Source organism: Oryx dammah, unplaced genomic scaffold (genome assembly GCF_014754425.2).
Source record: "Oryx dammah isolate SB20612 unplaced genomic scaffold, SCBI_Odam_1.1 HiC_scaffold_29, whole genome shotgun sequence".
Taxonomy (NCBI): Eukaryota; Metazoa; Chordata; class Mammalia; order Artiodactyla; family Bovidae; genus Oryx; species Oryx dammah.
Window position 1 is genome coordinate 11,262,696 of NW_024070213.1, and position 20,309 is coordinate 11,283,004.

Genomic DNA, 20,309 nt, shown 5'->3' on the forward strand with positions numbered 1-20,309 from the left:
GTGGCACCGGGACCGGGGCTTCCAGGTCACCAGAGGCTAAGCGGCCTGCCCAGCCAGCAGTCCGCATGTGCGGCTGAAGCGAGACAGTTTCAGTTCTTCTGGGCCTGGTGACGGGCACACGGGGCCTGGGGCCTTGCTCAGCTGCATCGTGACGTGGACATAGAAACACTCAGCTTACCCGCTCAATACACCAAGAACCAGATTTAGAACGAAGAAGGATCCGAAGATGACCAGACTGACAAAATACACCCAGGGTAACTCGTAGCCCATAGCATCCTGCATCTGGAAAGACCAAGGATAGTGAGGAGAGAGAGAAGCAGGAGTGAGTTCACAGCAAGGAGGCAGGGAGGCCAGGAGTGGGGAGCAGAGGCTGGGAGGGAGGAGCAGAGATTGGGGGAAACCACTGTCGCCCAGCGCCACCTTGATTCTAACACCCTGTGACCTTGACCCGAGTGGGAAGGACTTTGGCGGCTCTGCCTCGGGGCGGGTGGGGATCTCGCCCGGCTGTCTCTGCCCTTTTATTTTCGGGGGAACAGAATTTCCCTCCAATATTTTCTATTCACTTGTCTAAGAAGCTGGGTCACTTCCAAAGTGCTTTCTTCCCTAAGAGATGGTTTTCGCTCACTTGGGTTTATGTGGCCGCTGCAGCCAGCACCCTGGCCTCAGCTCTCGCAGACAAGCGGGGGTGGAGGCTTTGGGGTCACATGGGGAGACGCCTTCCTCAGGGAGTGACCCAGGGGCCTGGATGGATGAGTGCTGATGACCACGCTGTGTCATTGGCTTCAGAGGCCACAGGCTGGGAGGATGGTGGTTCAGGGTTGGTGCTCAGGGAACAGCTCTGGCAAACATGGGCCAACGGTGACCCCGTGGGAGGTCCACACCCCTGGCTTTCCAAAATCCCTCAGGGCGCAGGCTTCCTGAATGACCTGCATCTGTGGTTTTCCAGGTGAGGCCCCAGGGCCAGCAGTGTCACCCTCGCTGGGGACCTGGGGACTAGTTTGGAACCTCACCCCTTGGCCCTACACCCACACTGGGGGTGCCTGACGTTCCAGGTTCTCATGAGCCCCGAGTGCATCTGATGTGTCTTAGGCTTGAGACCCGCTGGTCCACAGCCCAGCCTTCAAAGCAATGACAGGACAGAGGCTGTGACTCTCTGCACCCTCTTGCACCCCCACCTTAGCTCTGGGCCCCCTGCTCTGGGGCGACCTGGGCACCAACACACGTGCGGGTGGCCCTGAAGTAGGGCAGTGCGGGAGCAGGAGACGGATGGCTTCAGTCAGCCCGTGTGGAGCTATTCAGGAGAGAAGAATAAATAAAGTTGTATTTTAAAGAATGACCCAGATTGCTGACACCCTTACTTAGAGGTGAAAAAGGACAGGTCTGCTCAGACACTGAAGCCAGCCGTTCCCTGAGCCCCTGTCGGGCGGGCGTGCATAGAGGCCCCCCTGGGTCCAACACCTGCAGCCCCTCAACCGGGACCTCACCAGTAACCAGGCTTTGCTGAAACACATGCCTCCTCTCCTCCCACATCTAATTCCTGGAGGGAACCACACCTCGAACCTTCAAATCCAACATCATGTTTCCCCAGGAAGAAAACAGGAGGACTGTCGACTCCAGCCCTGACTTCTGGGGGCCTCTCTCCACCCCAGCTGACTCCAGGGGACCTTTCAGGTCTGGTACCCTATCCAAGGCCCTGTGGTCCCCAAGGTCTGGGCAGTTTGGGGGGCATGGGAGGCTGTCACCTGCCGTTGCAGGCAGGAGGTGCAGCCTTTAAAATCATAGCGCATTACAGGGATTGTTATCAGAGGGCGGGCGGCTCTGCCCTGAAAGCCAGTGCCTGGGTGGTGGCTAGATGAAACCCTGGCCTGTGCCACCTTGTCTGTGGGACACAGGGTCCACCCACAGGGCACTGGGGGAGCAGCGAGTCGAAGGACCATCTCACCTGGCCCCTCCTGCTCCTCTATGCCTGCTCAGGCACCAGGAAGGCCCAGATGGTGTGGGATCCGCCGCAGGCCCACCTCTCCCAGAGACCGACAAAATCAGCTTCTCTGGGACTCGGCCGGAGCCCCACACTGAGAGGGGCATGGAGTGGAGGCCTGTGGACCTTGCTGTCCCAGGTGGGCCTCTGGTACTTGGTGAGACCACAGGGGGCTGGGCTGGTTCTTGGATGTGTGAGGAGCCCAGAGCACAGTTCTGTCCAGTCTCTAAACTGGCAAGAAGCTGGCTTTTCCTTCTCTCTTGCTCCCCACTCAGTGAAACTGATGGGCCAGTGAAACCCCGCCTCCTCCAGGAAGCCCTCCCTGCTCTCGCTGGGTCCTGCGTGGGAGCCACATTTCTCTGTGTCCACGTCTCTCCAATTAGACCCAAACTCCTTGAGCGCAGGCCTGGGGGCCCTGTAAATGCTCACTAAATGTGTGTTCAATTGAATTACTGAGTAATAAGAACTTGCCTAATGCCAGTGAAATGAATAAAACAAAACCTAATAAGTAAACAAATTATAGCTTTGAGAGATGAGAATTCCCCTTCTTAATATGTTTATAAACCAGGAGTTTATTGTTTAGGTAACAGATTCTCTGTTTAAAGCTGCGTGGGTGCTGAGCAGTAATGCCCTACCTAGGGCAGACTCAGGGTTCAGGGCTGGGGGTACCCGGGACCCTGACACCTTCTCTACCTGATCCCTGTTAGAGCCAAGTGCTGTCTCTGGGTGATGAAGATTCTTCTCCACTTTTCACCCTGAGCAGCTCTCTGGTCATTGGTAGAGCTTAGCTCCCCAGCTCTGCTCGCTGGACACCTTTAAGGCAGTGAGAAGAGGTGGAGATGGAACAGGAGAGAATAGGGTCAAACACCCAATTCCACCTGCTTGGAGGGAAAAGACCTTCCTCATAAACCAGGGATATTTCAGCAGCGCCAAGGCCAGAGATCAGTGGCCATGGTGTGTACATGTATGTGTGTGCATGTGCCACCGCGTGTGTATGTATATATATGCGTGTGCGTATGTGTATACACGCGTGAGTGTATATCTATGGGTATACGTGTGTGCATACAAGTGTGCGTGTGTATGCATGTGTGCATGTATGTGTGTGCATGTGCACCGCGTGTGTGTATATATGCGTGTGCGTATGTGTATACACGCGTGAGTGCATATCTATGGGTATATGTGTGTGCATGTGTGCACATAAGTGTGTGTATGCACGCATATGTGTGTATGTGTGTGCATGAATGTGTGTGCGTGCATGTGTGTGAGGAATGTCCTCCCGGCATGTCCACACGTGTGAGTGTGGAGCTGATAACTGACTTGTGAAAAGTTAAAACCTTATGCTTTCATTCCTGCTGGAGCCAAACTGAGGCAGAAGCTCCCAAAGACACATCCTTCCTTTTTGTGATTTCTCATGAGGGAGTCCTTTTAATTTTAGTTTTAAGCTGAATCTCTAATTCTTAAAAATCAGCAGAAGAATTGGTCAGGGAGAAACCAACTGGGGAAAACAGGAGGTGTCAGGAAGTGAGGGAGGGGAAATGAGTGCTGGTGGAGGAGGTGAGGCCAGGACACAGACCAGATGGCTCTCCTGTGTCACACGGGAAGCAGAGTCTGGGGGCCCGGGCAGAGGGCCTCATGGGCAGAGGTCAACAGAGTCCCCTTCATGGATAGTTGCTGAGGCACTGAGAGTCCTCAAGTGCAAGGTGCCCGAAATCCCGCTCGGAGCCCTGCTTGGGGATCAGGGGACACTCATGCCTCCCGGCAGATGCCCTGTGCCCTGCCTTCCACAGACACAGGGCACGGGGACCTCTGGGACCTCCTGCAGGGGCTGGGGCTGGGCCCTCGGTGTCTGTCCCCCGGCTGGACCCTTGGAGTCTGTCACCCGGCTGGACCCTCAGCATCTGTCCCCCGGCTGACCCTCGGCGTCTGTCCCCAGGCTGCACTGGGTGGGGGAGCGAGCCCCTCCCTGCTTAGAGGGCTCCATATTTTATAGTAAAGCAAAGAGGGGTGTGAGAGTCTGGGTTTTTGGAGAAGGAGCCTGAGGAGAGGAAGGAGGAGCAACCAGAGAGGGTACAGAAGCAGAGAGTGAGCAGGCAGGCGCTCTGGGCTAGGAGGGGCCTCCCTCAAAATACCCGCCAGGAGGTTCCCTTTCGCCTTCAGGGGTGTGTGTGTGTGTGTGTGTGAGTGTGTGCGCGCGCACACATGCACACGTGTGCCCGCACACACATACACATGCACACATAGCTCAGTCACTTAGGAAGGTGCTGGGAAGGTCAGGGGAAGGCTGCCCCAGGGGCTGGGGACTGTCCCCACCTCTGACACTGTCATGCCCTGCCCAAGCTCATCGCCACCTGCCCCCACTGGAGGGGGGAGAGGGGGAAGGCACAACACAGCTGTTGAAAATTGCTGGTTGCCGGGCGAGCTCCTCTCAACCCCCACTCTGGCTGTCACTGTGACAGCACCTCCTTGGACCACATCTGGCTGGGGGGGTGGGAAGCGGGAGGGAGGGATGAAGGAGGATCACAAAAATACATCAGGCCATCAGCAAAGTAAATTATACCTATTCCCCCACCCCCACCCACCCACCCACTGCCGTCCTGCCCTCAATTTGATGCCATGGGAGGTGTTTCCATGGCAACGTAGGGCCTGGGTTTGGAGCTCGTATGGTGAGGCCCCCGAGCCCAGTCCCACACGACCACGTGTCCTGTGATGCCCATTGGCAGAGGATGCCTCTGTCTTTGGCTGGCCAGAGGGACCCACCCAAGGTAGAAGGACTCCTTAGGGCCACTTCTGAATTCTATCTGCTTTGCTAAAAGAAATTAAACTTGCCTGGATAGAGTAAGCTCATCTCCCTTTGTCTCACAAATTATTCAAAGCCAAGTTCTTACTGAGTATGAGCCTAGGAGATGTGTGCCAATGTTCATCTCAGTTGGAGGGAGAGGTGATTAGACCTGAGTCTTTTCTGAGAGTGAAGCTGCATGACCGCTCTACCGGGCTCCCACAGCACCACCGTTATTCGATGAAGTCTAGCTGGTTTCCCTGCCCTGAGTTGGATGTAATTGTGTCTGAATCCTGAGGACTCCAGGCACCCCCTATCAAGCAGGGAACACTGAATATCATTGGTGGGGTTCAAGGCACACGGGCAAATTTAAACTGGTTCTATGAGGAGAGGCTCATGTTTCATGGCAGTGCAGGGTCTCAGCCTGCCCCCAGAAACTGGGAGAAAAGGGCTTCTGAATTGTTGAAAACAATTCAGTTTAGCAGTCACAATGCCCACAAGGTGCAGAGCATCTCTGAGAGGTTCCAGAACTCCTCCTCCTGGTCGGGGGCGGGTGTGGACACCTCTCCTGGCTCTGGTTCTTCCCAGCCTGGCATCCCTCCCTCCCCGAACAGCCTCTTAGACTGTTTTCTGGGCGGCCAAATCCACTTGATTATTTGCAAAACTGGGCGCGATGGTATTCTCAAGCCCGACAACAAGCATTTTCCGCCCAAACGCTGGAGTGCAGCGCTAGGCTCTGGCAAGTCAGTTCTCACGTGGAAGTAAGAGATCCTACAAAGAATGACATTTTCTGGAGTTTTTACAAATAATGGACTTGACTGCCAGAGTGAAGACAGATCAAATATGGTGTGTTTGCCTGTGGGGCAGGGTGCATGAAAACGTGCCCCTCGACAGCTCGGACGCTGGCAAAGTCGTGTTGGCTGCTGGCTGATAAAAGGGCATCTTTAAGGTAAAAGGAGATTTACTGCTGATTGGTTGGCACTTGAGAAGTGACATTTCTGAATACGCATCACATGACCAGCAGAGCATTCTGTCAGGAGTGAAGAGGCTGGCTACGCGTTTGTCTGATGGACTAGCTGATATAATGAGGGAAGATCAACATGTGAGGTAAAACACAATAGAATGCCGCGATGCTACACAATTCAATAAAAGTGCTTTCCTCTTTGGAGGCCAAGCCTGAGTTTTCTCTTTAGCCCTAGAAATTGAACTTGTGCCCTCCCGCTCCCTTGGGGACATGGGCAAGACATGCACGGGGCGGGAGAAGCCCTACAAGAGGACCCTTGTGTCGGGCCGGCCGTAGCCCCGCTGGGCTGTGTGCCAGCGCTTCCCACTGTGGAGGACAAATGAGAGATGACACTTTTCTTGGGCTGGTGAGCAGAGAGAGGCTCATGGCCTTTGCTTCTCAGGCAAGACCTGGAAGAAATCAAGGTCCTCACTCCTTCCGGTGTGCGTGTGACTGCACGTCCCTGGAAGGTGGATGCTCCCCGCCCCGCCCGCCCCAGCACGTACCCAGTAGAGGACGTCGGTCCAGCCCTCCATGGTGATGCACTGGAACACAGTCAGCATAGCGAAGGCGAAGTTGTCGAAATTGGTGATGCCGTGCTTGGGCCCATCCCAGCCTGGTTTGCACACTGTGCCGTTCTGGCATTGCCGCCCGTGGCCCGTCTCCAGGGCACAGGGCGAGGGGTCGTCTTCTGCTGGGACATCTCAAGTGACCAGGGGGAGAGATAAGGAGGTGGGGTGGGGGAGAGGGGTGGGCAGAGAAAGAAGAGAGAAGTTAGTAAAGCAGTGGCTGGGATGGCAAAGGACCCAGCAGCGGCAGCGCAGAGCACAGTCACACCAACGCCCCGAACACAAGCGAACACACACAGCACTGGGTGTTCATTCAGGCTGCCGTCAATTCAGAAGGTCAGTGCTTTCAGCTGAGTGTTGTAAAACTGTCTTTAAATTGGACTGACTTCAAAGACAGGGGAGAGGCTGCCTGTCAAATGGCCAAGAAAGATATGACTATGAGGCGACCACTCTGAGTAAAAACCTCCCGGAACGCGGGGGGGGGGGGCCTTGACTTCTGTTTTTGGTGCTCAAGTATCTGCAGACATTTCTGTGGGAATGCCAGAGTTTAGAGTGAGGGCATTGTGGGTTTTTAAAAAAAATTATTGGGTAGGCCAGAAGGTTCGCTCAGGTTTTTCCGTAGGATATTATGGAAATTTTTGGCCAACCCAACAATTTTTATTAGAGTGAACCGTGAACTTCCAGATTTTCAAGCTGGTTTTAGAAAAGGCAGAGGAACCAGAGATCAAATTGCCAACGTCTGCTGGATCATTGAAAAAGCAAGAGAGTTCCAGAAAAACATCTATTTCTGCTTTATTGACTATGCCAAAGTCTTTGACTGTGTGGATCACAATAAACTGTGGAAAATTCTGAAAGAAATGGGAATATCAGACCACCTGACCTGCCTCTTGAGAAATTTGTATGCAGGTCAGGAAGCAAAGATTAGAACTGGACATGGAACAACAGACTGGTTCCAAATAGGAAAAGGAGTACATCAAGGCTGTATATTGTCACCCTGCTTATTTAACTTATATGCAGAATACATCATGAGAAACGCTGGGCTGGAAGAAGCACAAGCTGGAATCAAGATTGCTGGGAGAAACATCAATAACCACAGATACGCAGATGACACCACCCTTATGGCAGAAAGTGAAGAGGAACTAAAAAGCCTCTTGATGAAAGGGAAAGAGGAGAGTGAAAAAGCTGGCTTAAAGCTCAACATTCAGAAAACGAAGATTATGGCATCTGGTCCCATCACTTCATGGGAAATAGATGGGGAAACAGTGTCAGACTTTATTTTTTTGGGCTCCAAAATCACTGCAGATGGTGACTGCAGTCATGAAATTAAAAGACGCTTACTCCTTGGAAGAAAAGTTATGACCAACCTAGATAGCATATTCAAAAGCAAAGACATTACTTTGCCGACTAAGGTCTGTCTAGTCAAGGCTATTGTTTTTCCTGTGGTCATGTATGGATGTGAGAGTTGGACTGTGAAGAAAACTGAGCGCTGAAGAATTGATGCTTTTGAACTGTGGTGTTGGAGAAGACTCTTGAGAGTCCCTTGGCCTGCAAGGAGATCCAACCAGTCCATTCTGAAGGAGATCAGCCCTGGGATTTCTTTGGAAGGAATGATGCTAAAGCTGAAGCTCCAGTACTTTGGCCACCTGATGTGAAGAGTTGACTCATTGGAAAAGAGTCTGATGCTGGGAGGGATTGGGGGCAGGAGGAGAAGGGGACGACAAGAGGATGAGATGGCTGGATGGCATCACCAACTCGATGGATGTGAGTCTGAGTGAACTCTGGGAGATGGACAGGGAGGCCTGGCGTGCTGTGATTCATGGGGTCGCAAAGAGTCGGACATGACTGAGCGACTGAACTGAACTGATAGTTGCTTCACACTGCTGTGTTAATTTCTGCTGTACAGCAGAGTGAATCAGCCATAGGTATACATGTATCCCCTTTTTGGGATTCCTTCCCATATACACCACCACAGAGCATTACGTTCTCATTAGTTATCTATTATATACATAGTATTAAATTAGTTATCTATTATATACATAGTATTAATAGCATACATATCAATCATTCCCAATTTCCCAATTCATCCCATCTGCCCAGAACGTTTTTAAAAATTTTATTCATTTATAACTGAAGGATAATGGCTTTAAAATATTGCATTATTTTCTGCCATATATCAACATGAATCAGCCATAGGCATAAGTATGTCCTCTCCCTCTTGAACCTCATACCCACCTGCCCCCCATACCACCACTCTAAGTTGTCATAGAGCCCCAGTTTGAGCTCCGCGTGCCACAGAGCAAATTCCCACAGGCCATCTACGCTACATATGCTAGTGTCTATGTTTATGTGCTACTCTCTCCATTTGTCCTGCCCTCTCCTTCCTCCCCTGTATCCACAAGTCTGTCTCTATGTCGGCATTTCCACCGCTGCCCTGCAAATAGGCTCATCAGTACCATCTTTATAGATCCCATATAGATATATGTTAATATATGATATTTGTCTTCCTCTTTCTGACTTACTTCACTCTGTATAATAAGCTCGAGGTTCATCCACCTGATTAGAACTGACTCAAATGCATTCCATTTGATGGTTGAGTAATATTCCATTGTATATATGTACCACAGCTTCTTTATCTATTCATCTATCGATGGACATCTAGGTTTCTTCCATGATCTAGCTATTGCAAATAGTGCAGCAATGAACTTTGGGGGTACATGTGTCTTTTTCAATTATAGTTTTCTCAGGATCCCTCAGTATTGTTAATGGGAAGGTCCTTTCATGTAACTGGCCAGAGATCCTGCCCAGTGACACTTCCTGACTCCCCACAGGTCCATGCAGCATGTAACATGATGCTTCACCAGGGATGCAGGCCACTCTACAGCAGAAGACACCTTCTTGATGAAGGACGGAGAACAAATTCTGATGGCGAAAAGTACCCCCTACAGAGCATTATATCAGCCCCAGGGAACAACGCCCTGCAGTATTTTGCGTGGTTGTGTCACGTGGAACCTTGCCTCCTGCCCTTTTCTCCAGTGTCTTCAGGAGAGAAAAACCATCTGGACCTCCACTCAGGACAGAGTGGCTATAGGGGATGGGAAGAATGCTCCCCGGTATGGAGCCCTCTTGGCGTTTCCAGGAAATAGCTTAACGTCTCCCATGGCCGCAGGCTGTGCTCAGGCTAATTCCATGCTCTAGGAAGAGGTGCTGGGAAATCAGTGAGTTAGGCTATTTTTCATGCAGAGGTCATTGGTGGATTGAACTAGACTTGGCTGAGCTGAGAATTTCCATTTTGGTAAAATACTGAGAGTCTTGGTCCCAGTTGCAAGAGGTAACAGCATAGAATTTGCAGAACTCTGAGAAATTAAGGGCATTGTCTTGGGCTTGTAGAAAGAAACAGGGATAGACAGAACTGACCTTCGTTCTAGCAAACAACTCAAATGGCAGTGAGGATGTGCCCCTAGAGAGAAAGTTTGCTTGTCGTCCTTCATTCGGAGACTCCAGGCCACCAGGGTCCTCTCTGGTTTCTGGCAGATCCAAGTAATCGGGGGCAAGCACTTTGATGTCAAGGCTATTGGCTTCCTCAGTCTGTGGCTTCAGATTACAGCTTTTCACTCCCCAGAGGATGACAGCAGAGGAATACTAATCCTAAGTCTTCACTGAGGGTGACCCTTTGGGGTGTGAATTGAGCTGTGTGGTTGGAGACACATGCTGGCCTGTGTCGTCTTGGCTTTTTGCCTTTCTCTCTCTTTTCAACAGCTTCATCGAAACATAATTTACATGCCGGACAAGTCATCAGTGAGCATGGACAGCTCAGTTATTTTTAGTAAATTTATAGAGCCGTCCAGCCGTTACCACAACCAATTTGGAAATGCTCCCACCACCCCAAATTTCCGAGCCCCGTCTGCAGTCAGCCCCCGGCCGTCACACCTGCCGTCTGTCTACGGATCTGCCTGCCTTGCAATTTCATGTGGATGGAATCACGCTAGGTAGTTTTGGGGTCCATATTTTTTCACGAGGCATCATGTTTCGTGGTCTGTTCCTTTCCACGGACGTACAGGTCCCTGTGGGTTTATCTGCTCACCCGCTGATGGACAGCTGGCTGGCCAGCTTCCACAGGCTGGGGCTGCTGTAAGCAGGCAGCTTCCTGGCGTGTTCCAGGCCTGGTGCTCCAGGTCAGGTGTGTGTGCAACGATCCAGGGGATCCCTGGTCCCTGAATCATATGGGGGACGACAGTCTACACCATTTCCTACCCTGGGGTCTGGCCCCCAGGAGACCCCCTTCATGGAAAGGAATTTCAGTCTGTTTTCGGTGACTTCTGAACTTTTGAAGTCTTAGCAAATTTGGATGTGAGGTTAAGTAATGGGAGGCTGTAAGAGGGTGGAACCTGAAAAGTGAGCCTCAGACCTAAGGAATACATAAGAAAGTGGATGATAAGCACCTAGAAATTGAGAGTAAGTGGACTGGAAACCCAGGAACCAAACAGATCGTAAATTTTATTGGGTCCACTGGTCTAGTGATGGCTTTCTGGGATGATGTGTTTAGTCATTGTGACAAAAGTGCTGGGAAGATGAAAGATAAGACAAAAGAGAAGGTTAACAACATGGACAGAAACTTGGGTTTCTTTTTCTCGGGTCCTGCTCTCTAGTGCAGTAAAGACGCTGCTAATCTTTGCACTGGCACCCCTGATCTGATAGCTTTCCTTGCATTTCAATTCCTCAGAACTGAAATGAGGAAAAGGTGAAGGCTGCTAGAGTGGGTTCTGAGTGTCCTTAAGGGAGGAGCATGGATCTCGGGGCTTTATAAATGGATGCTGGAAAGAAAACAGCGTCCAGGGGACGCAATCTCATTAAGAAAGAAGACAGCGTCCAGGGGATGCCATCTCATTAATAAATGAGAGAGGACCAATCTCGTTAATAAATGATTAATAAATAAATCAGAAAGTTGGTCTGCAGGATCAAGTGCCTCTCTGCTATCCTGAGTCAGTCTTGAACAATAATAAAAAAAAGATTCAAGAACAATTAAGGAGCAATAACAATCTGGTAAAAATAGGTGTCTATAAAAAGCATGAAAGGGAACACTTGAAAAATGTGAACACACACAGATCAGCAGGTCCTGGCAACGTGCCCTTGAGGGTGAGGGGAAGTTAGTCTATACGTTGGGTTTCCTGTAGAGCCGTGAATTCCCAGAGAGGAAGGTGGGAGTGTGAGGCTGGAGAAAGAGCTGAAGCCATCCGGGCTCCCTGTTTCAAAGCAGAAGTGAGAGAGGAGGGGTCATTCTGGAAAGTTCCAAATTAAGTCTGTGGCAGAAGAATAGAGGTGAAGATGAGAGAGATTTTGGAAGTGTGGTTAACACCAGCAGGAGCAGGGACTCTGGGAGAACATCAGCAAAGGGCTCCAGGGAGAAATGACCAAAGACAAAACCAGTTACTTTCTGAGGCCCCAAATCTGAGGAGTGAATAGAGAGAAAGTGATTTCATGTCTGGGTTTCGGCCAACCAGCTCTCTTCCAGTCTCAGGGGTAATTATTGCGCTTGGGAGAACGATTCAGAGTGACCTGGCTCGAGTGCCACCAAACAGATGGGACAACCAGAGACAAAAAGGATGGACATATGGTGATGTGTCTGTTGAGGAACAAGGAAGGCGCCTTGCAGATGCCTCCAGAATCGGGGAACGCGTGTCTCCAAAGGCTGCGTCCTCAGGCACCGGAAGGGGCAGCCCAGGGGCAGAACAGCAGTCCACCAGCAGCCCAGAGCTTTCTGGTGTGGATTCGACACCCAAGGTTTCCTCATGTCTACATGCTCACAAAGCCGTCTCAAGTGTAAAGAAACCACTGGATGTAAAATCCCTTAAGAAAACCAAGACAGGGACTTCCCTGGTGGTCCAGTGGCTAAGACTCTTCGCTCCCAAGCAGGGGGCCCAAGTTCATTCCCTGGCCAGGGCACTAGATCCCACATGCTGCAACTAAGACCTGGCTCAGTCGAATAAATAAATACTTTAAATAAATAAATAAATACTTAAAAAAAAAGAAAACCAAGATAAAGACACTCAGGCACTTTAGCATAATCTCAATTTGCACAAAAATTCAGGAATTCAAACCAAAGTCTAAAATTAAAAAAAGACACCCATTCCAAAGGTGATGCCAACGTCTCCAAAGCAAAGGGGGACTGGGGTCAAAGGTTGCAGGCTTGGGCCCTCCACCTTCTGGCTGTGCTGAGTGTGTCCGGGTTCCCGTATGTGTCCCTCCTTGTCAGAGTGGACAGCAGTATGTTCCCAGACTGACTACCCACCCGGCCAGGCCAGTCCTGCCGTCCCCTGAGAACAGAGAGTCCACTGGAGGGCTTGTCAGGCCTACGGCCATCCCATCCAGCACAGAGGAGCCCCATGGCCCAGGCCAACACACCCACCGTCTACTGGCCATTTGAGACCACTGACAGCCTGACCACAAAGTCAGAGGCTTCCAGGCGGTGCTGGCGCAGCCCCACAGGATCTTGCCGCCCACGAGAAACCAGCCTTGGCTGCTCCCCATCATTTGGGGCAGAAGCCTCCTCGAGGTAGGGGTGTGTGTGAGTGTCTCTCTCAGCTCAGGGAGCATAGCCGCGTGGGAGCGGGTTGCTCAATAGGAATCTCACCACGCTCCTGCCCCCTTGGTGCTCAGGGGAGCCCAATCATGGCCCATGGCCCAGTTGATGGGGTCCTCTAAACCCGACAGCCCTACGCTGGCCTGAGAAGTCTGGGTCAGACAGGTCATGACCATTTCAATATGATGGCATGAACGTTATATGTCTTACACTCGCTCTCAGACAGGTCTTAGGATGACCCCAAGGAAGCTGCACAATCAATGTAAACGTATTGGTTCAGGGCAGCTGCAGATGGAGCCTCCAAAAAAGAAGGCTTTGAATTAAAGGGGGAGAACATTACTCAGTGTGATACTGGGTATTTCTTTAAGCAAGGCTGAAAATCTCAGAATTTTAGCTAAAGTCAAGACCCAATTCCTTCCATTTTAAAAGAGCTTTTTTTAAAAAACAAAAAAACAAAAACATGACAGTTTATTTTATATAATTATGACCCATGAAATGCTCTCTACAGTGAAAAAACAGTCTCCTCTTAGACTCACCATCAAGAAAGTTAAAACAATTGTGTGAATCTCTGACTATAGATTCACAGTTTGGGGGTTTTGTTTCGACTGTGGCGGGTACAAAGACCCAGTCAATCTATTAAGTCAAACCAGACCACACAGATCAGGGGTCCAAGCCGAACCAGACCACACAGATCAGGGGTGCAAGCCGAACCAGACCACACAGATCAGGGGTGCAAGCCGAACGAGACCACACAGATCAGGGGTCCAGGCCGAACCAGACCACACAGATCAGGTGGTCTCCTTTGGTTTCTGAATAATTCAGAATGTCACTCCCTCCACTGAATGTTTCCTCCACATCCCAGGGCAAGGGGCTCAGGTTTAGTTTACTGCTTGGGTTGAGGGGAGTGAGAAGTGATGGACATGGAGGGGCAGAGGGTCCTTCAAGACTGCAGAGGATGCTCCCCTTTCTTCTCCAAGATGCCAAAAAACTAAGATGAAAGATCTTGTTTGAAAAAAGCCACATATATTGAACACAGCTCACTCCTTTGCGGAGTATATTATTTTAAATAAGCTTTTTGTGCTAAACTACTTTGTCTGTTTAAAAGCCTTGTCAATTTCTATTAAAAAAAATTTTTTTTTTAAGTCCAGTTGAGATGTTAGGAGCTAAAGACAGCAGTCTATAGGGCGTTTGTCAAGCCCAAACTCCAGTCCCACCAGGGGTGAACTCAGGGAGCAGCACGGCTCGTTAAACGCCCTGGCTTATGGGAGGGACGTGGAGAGCCCCACCTCCCGGAGGAAAGGAGTTTTGTCACGGGCCGTCCTCCTCACCTGGACTGGGGGCCCCTGGATGGGAGGCAGAAACACTGAGGCAGAGGAGCCAGGTCATCCCAGAGGTGAGAAGGACGCATGGTTGTGAGCCTACCGGCTGAGGGCGGGGCTTCCTCCCGAGGGCACAGTTGATGATGAGCCACACGAGGGGGCAAGGACACAGAGTCACCAGCCAAGCTCTGATTCTTAAAAAATTCAGCGTTGGCTAAGCACCTTGTTTAAAGAGTGCTTATCAGTGCCAGACAGGGCTTCCCTGGTGGCTCAGATGGTAAAGAATCTGCCTGCAATGCAGGAGACATGGGTTCGATCCCGGGGCGGGAAGATACATTGGAGAAGGAAATAGTTATTCACTCCAGTATTCTTGCCTGGAGAATTGCACGGACAGAGGAGCCTGGCGGGCTTCAGTCCATGGGTTCTCAAAGAGTTGGACATGACTGAAGCGACTAACACACACACAGAGCAGTGCTGGACAAAGCTCATGTTTAGCTATTTTAACAAAGACTCGTTTTAGTAAACACAGAAGTTAGACCCTAGAGATGAAATAAAACCCTGCCTCTCTTGGCAGAGGAAATGCGGATGCCAGAAGGCAGGGCTCCCCAGCGGCTGGGAAGGATGGCACCTCCCTTACCGGCAATGCCCTCCTGGTTGTAGCAGGTCTTGTGCATCTTGCCCATGAAGAGCTCCAGGCCGATGATGGCATAGATGATGATGACGAACAGCACAAGCAGGGCGATGTGCAGCAGGGGCACCATGGCCTTGATGATGGAATTCAGGACCACCTGGAGACCTGCAACGACAAAGCTCATGCTATCAACCCCACTGCCTGAAGCTCATGCCATTTGCTCAGCCTCACCTCCCATGAGAGTCTCGCCGCCCAGTTTCAGGTGAGGAAACTGAGGCTCCAGGTTGCATAGTCAGAGTGATGCCTGGATGGGGTGCGGGAGGGGATCCAGGTGGGCCTGACTGCAAACCTCCCCGGGAGCCACATCCAAATGGCAGGACGGGCAGACACTGTCCTTCTAAGGGCCTCTCAGCTGAGGAGGAGGAGAGCGATCCTAGCGATGGAGGTGGAGTTGTCTTGGTGCACTTCAGCGTGGTTAGAGGGGGAGTTCTGGTTTGCATGTGTCACCTCAACAAATGGGTTCTGAAGTTCCCTGATCCTTTCAGGGCAAAAAGAGTAAGTAAACAGCTTCTTTTCCCACAACAGGTCTTAGCGCCCAGGGGTTTCAGGTCTGTGCTGCTGTCTTACAGGAAGAAGGACCCCTTGCTTATAAGCTGAACCGTAAAATCATCCCCAAATGTTCCTCATTCAAAGATGAGGCTGCACATGTTCATTTGTAAATGGTGTTGCCGGCAAGCCCCCCAGACCTCCCCCAGGTGCCAGGAGGCCTTCTGTTAACAGGGAGGCACCGTCTCCACATCCAGGACAGAAGTGGAGGAAGGGCTGCCTCCCTGCCTCTTGTCTAGGCTGGTTGTGCGGAGGGTCACACAGATGCCAGGACCCCATACCTCTGAGTCACCCCCCACGGGGCACTGTTAGTCTCAGACCCATCCACCAGCCAGGAATAAACTTCCTCCTCTCCTGCACTGGGGGTGTCACCCCTCTGCCCCCACTGCCCTTGGCACTGGTGCCCGAAGGCTGGGCACTCCCTCCCTGTGCCCTGAGGGGGTCCCTGAGGCTTCATGACCTGGAGGAGAGGGGTTCACAAGTCTAATTGGGAGGACTCACCCCAGCCATTAAACGAGCTGGGGAGAAGAAGCAAAGCAAGGGAAAAGCCAGAATAATTTCACCCGCGAATTAATGAGAGGGCTTCGCAGCCTCCCAGTAGAACATGATGCTTTCTGATCCGAGTGATTCTGTTAATTAGCAAGTTGTACACACTGTGGCCAGGTGTGCAGGGCTTCGGAGGAAGTTGAGAGCTGAGCTGCACGCTGACTTTTGGGGTGACTGCTGGGGGCATCCCCAGCGGAGGCTGTCCAGGCCACGAGGGGAACGTGGCAGAGAATAGGGGGACACAGTATGGGGAGGGTCCTCCTGCCCTCCAAGGCCCCTCCCTCTCTGGACTCCTGATCCAACAGTGCTTCCTTCAGACTCAGACCTGCCATCTTTCCTCCTGCCCCAGGACCATCGTCTGCACTGTTCCCTCAGCCTGGATGCTTTCCCACAACTCCCTCAGCTTATCCTTCTGCTCTGGGCCCAAGGCCCATCTCCTTTCTTCTAGGTCTTGTTGGAAACCACTCCTTTCCTTCAGAGCTGAGTCTCCATTTGCAGTCACATGTTCATTAAGTGGCTTTTAAACACTGATACCCACCTCCCACGTTGGGCTGAGTTTTGTGAACATGGGGACTTGTGGGCTCTCCTGGCCCTTCCATCACTGAGACTTTGCTTGATTCTGAGCACATGTGGCCTGAGACAGCCAAGCGCAGGCTGCTGTTGCCGTCACCAAGCTCTGGAGGCTTTGCTGTCACCGAGTCTGGCACAGGGAGCTCTGCAAATGGACAGGCAAGCCCCCAGGGCCTGCAGGCCTGGCTGTGAAGATGCCCAGAGGAAGCCACGCCTGTGCTTCCGGCCACCTTCCGGGCCGTAGAATTCCTGACCGATGCTTTGCTCCCACCCATCCCTGTCAGGGTGGTGGGCGTGCCCCTCCCCAAGTACCAAGATCAGACCTGGGCCTCCAACCGTACCGAGTCCTGCCAGTTCACTTTTGCAGGACTTTAGAAAGTGTAAGTAACTGTTACTATATGTTCATCATGAAGGAGATGGGAAATGCTTATTATAGAGAAATGAGAAAACACAAGGAAGGGGGATGAAAAAAGAACTCGTCCATGGTCCCACCCCCAGAGGGAGGCACTCCCAGCCTCTTGGGGTGCATGTTGGACATTGGCCGCTGGGATGGTCACTTAGCTCGCTGTCTCCACGTTGCAGCTGGGATGCTCGTTCCAAAGCACAAGCGCAAAGAGTCCAGGCTTGTGATGCGCTGTCACCCACGTTCTCCATGTGATGGCCCCTGACTCTGGCCCACAGCACACTCTCCAGCTGCAGCCTCCCCATGTCAGCACGTGTTCTTCCCCCCGTGGACGCTGCTCCCTGACTGATGCACAGCCCCAGCCGCCCCTCCTCTCATCTGTGCTCCTTGGCATGCAGCAGGGACTCAGTTCACAGGCTGCTTTCAGAAGTCATGCCATTCATGCAAGTATCTTCCGGAGACACCGAGGGGTGTCATCGGGAAAAGATGAGACCCATGGAGTGGGAAGTACACAGCCACAGAGGGGGCTGTCAAGGACCTTCATAGGATTTAACCTGCTGTTTTGAAGGAGAGTGGTGGAATTCAGCATGACCATGGGATTGGAGCCAGGGCCAACTAGGAAGATTCAGGTTCAACACTAATAGACTGTCCAAGAAACAGACCTAAGGTGGAGAAGGATGCTCTGAGAGGCAGTGAGCCTCCCATCCCCAGGGGGATGCAAGCAGTGACTGGATGAGCTCATGGAGGAGGAGCCTTGGCGGGGATTCAGCCAGTGGATGAAGAGTGACTCCAGGGCACCAAAGCCCCCAGCACTCATCGACGTGGAATGAAGACTTGCTGGGGCAGGAAGATGACCCCAATCCCCCTGGCACAACCAGGGAAGTAGGTACTGTAAGTAACTGTATCTTACAGAGAAGAGTGAGTTCCAGAGAGGTTAAGCATCACAGCTGGTGGAGCGGCACAGGGCTCAGTGCTGGTGGCCTGACTCTAGGCTGGGGCTGCACAACTGTGCCCAATGCCTCCAGTGCCCTGGCCCCTGCCCCTCAGCATCAAAGACCCGCATCAGTGAAGCAATAGCACACACTCGTGACATCTTCTGGGAAGGCGGGGCCTTGCTCTGCTTCCAGGGGGCCCCACTGCCTCTGAGGCCAGTCTAGCAAAGGCATAGAGCCCCTGCCCACCGTCCCACTGCTGGCAGCAGCCAGGATGGGGTGTACTGGTGTCACCAGGGCCCCTCTCTCAGCGCCCTCTCTGCAGCAGCCCCCTCTGCAGCGCCCCCGCATATAACTGGCTCTCAAGACATAAGTCTCAACAGCTTCTCCTAGGAACCGGCTCATAGCTATCCCCGCAACAGGCCCCTCCTGCCCCCAATCCAACCTGGAAAACTCAGCGACATCTCTGCACCCCAGTGCTTTCCTCAGATGGGACAATGAGCAGGGTCCCTGAGGAGGCATGGATCCAGACGAGCCTGGAAGCACCTCGAGGACAGGAGACCACTAAGGGCCCCGTGGACACGATCACACAAGATCACTAAGGGCCACGCCCATGGTGAGTATATGCTCTTGGCTCCAAATAAGGACGTGAGACCTGACTAACACAGGTGGACTTGCGGGGACAGCAGGAACGTGGAGCAGACAGCTCCATCTGGCACACAGCGTACAACCTGGGAGTCCAGTCTCTCATCTGCAGCTCGTGTGGGTGGCCTCCTCACGAGGGATGACCTGCCCACCCCCACCCCAGGAAGCCCAGCCGCCAGCTTTCCAGGGAGACGGGGCTCGAAGGAGTAGCTTCGCTGGATGCTGCAATCAGGTGAGGGTGGAGAAGAGACTGAGCCACACGCACACTGCTTTTCCTCTTCTCCCTCCACGCTGCCATGAGGCCCAGACCACTGTCTGCAATCCTGCTGAGGACAGCTTCAGACTTCCAGGGGAAGGGAAGATGTAGAGGGTCTGAATACGCAAAGCATGGTGTTTTCCCTTAGAAGACTGAGTCGATTATGGAAACCAGCCCCGACGTCTTCCTTCAAGACCATGTTGACACTGGCCTGGAGGTGTTGGCTGTAGGTGATGCTTGGCCCACGATGATGCGTGGCCGAGGGCAGGGCGGCTCTCTTGATCCATCAGGTCAGGATCCTCCCATCCAGCCACACTCCAGTGAGGACATGGTTCATGGGGGCCCTGGAGGGTGGGGGAGTGGCGATGACTCCATGAGTTGAATCTCAGAAAAGAGGACCGTGAGACCTGAGGGCCGAACCGCACATGCAGGTGTGTCTGAAGCAGATCCAGGTCACCTGGCATAAAGGCGTGGGTGGCGGGGAGAAACCACTGAAGACCTCAACTCAGAGGTCTCTGCTGATGTTGTTGGATTTCATCATTCAGAGTGGACCTAGAGCTTCTTGGTTGGCAGCTACAAAGGCACATTCATGCCCCAACTATTCAGATTCAACGATTCCTACCAAGCTGTGGGAAAGCAACAGAAATGACCAGGAGACCTGATTGCAACTCCACAGGGAGTGATGCCCAGGATCACTGAACAGGGGGAGGTCTGGGCTTAGCACTGGGTGGTGGGTACAAGCTTCTCACGGATGGATCAAAGTTGTCTGGAACGGGAGGACTCTGGGGTCACCACACTCAATGCCTTTGTTTTCACTTAAAGTCATTTGTTGAACTATGTTCTATGGGCCACCTGCTGCCCCAGGGTTGGGGGCAGGTGGTCAGTATGAGGCCTGGAGGCCTCGCCCTCAAAGAGCTTATAAAGAAGCCAAACATGGATCAAATTACCACTTAATCGACATGGAATCACAAGCTACTTAAGTGCTTTCAAGGAAGAGACAGGGTGTCATGAAGGTCCCACCCTCCCCCACGGCCAGAGGGCGGAGGAAACGTCCGCAGGCAGTGACACTTGAGCTGGAGGTTGGGCAGGAGGGGAGGAGGACCTGGCCGGGTGGGCAACCGGGTGGGTCCAGCGGAGGGGCCTGCATGTCCCGCATGGAAGGTGGCCTGCCTGGGTGTACAGGAACCCCAGCTCCCTCATCTGCCAGCCTCATGCTCTCCTGGGTTTTGTTTTGCCTCTTAGAAAAATTTCTGGAAGATTTGGGAATCCAGTTACTAATTCTGTTGGAATTGTGAGGAAGCAGAAGTCACTTTCAGAGCAAACAATTTGGGCTGCACCCAAGGAAGGCCTCCTGACGACAGCCATCCGATGTCATCTCTGCTTGTTCCTATTAGCATGTGTGGCTGTGACTATCATCTGTGTCACCAAAAACATCATCATCATCAACATCGTCCTCATCCTCACCATCATCACCATCGTGATCACCATCATCACCATC

At 52.2% G+C, this 20,309-nt stretch overlaps 1 protein-coding gene across 4 annotated transcripts in view; it reads right to left on the bottom strand.

The window, feature by feature from the left end:
- CACNA1C (calcium voltage-gated channel subunit alpha1 C) overlaps positions 1 to 20,309 on the bottom strand; it is a 392,177-nt gene that overhangs the window by 111,704 nt on the left and 260,164 nt on the right. For all 4 annotated transcript variants that reach the window (XM_040233654.1, XM_040233652.1, XM_040233653.1 and 1 more), the window contains exons 6-7: positions 14,860 to 15,018; positions 6,264 to 6,460 (exon numbers count right to left, since the gene is read on the bottom strand). In XM_040233654.1, the coding sequence (XP_040089588.1) occupies positions 6,264 to 6,460; positions 14,860 to 15,018 (356 nt within the window). The remainder of the gene's footprint in view (positions 1 to 6,263; positions 6,461 to 14,859; positions 15,019 to 20,309) is intronic.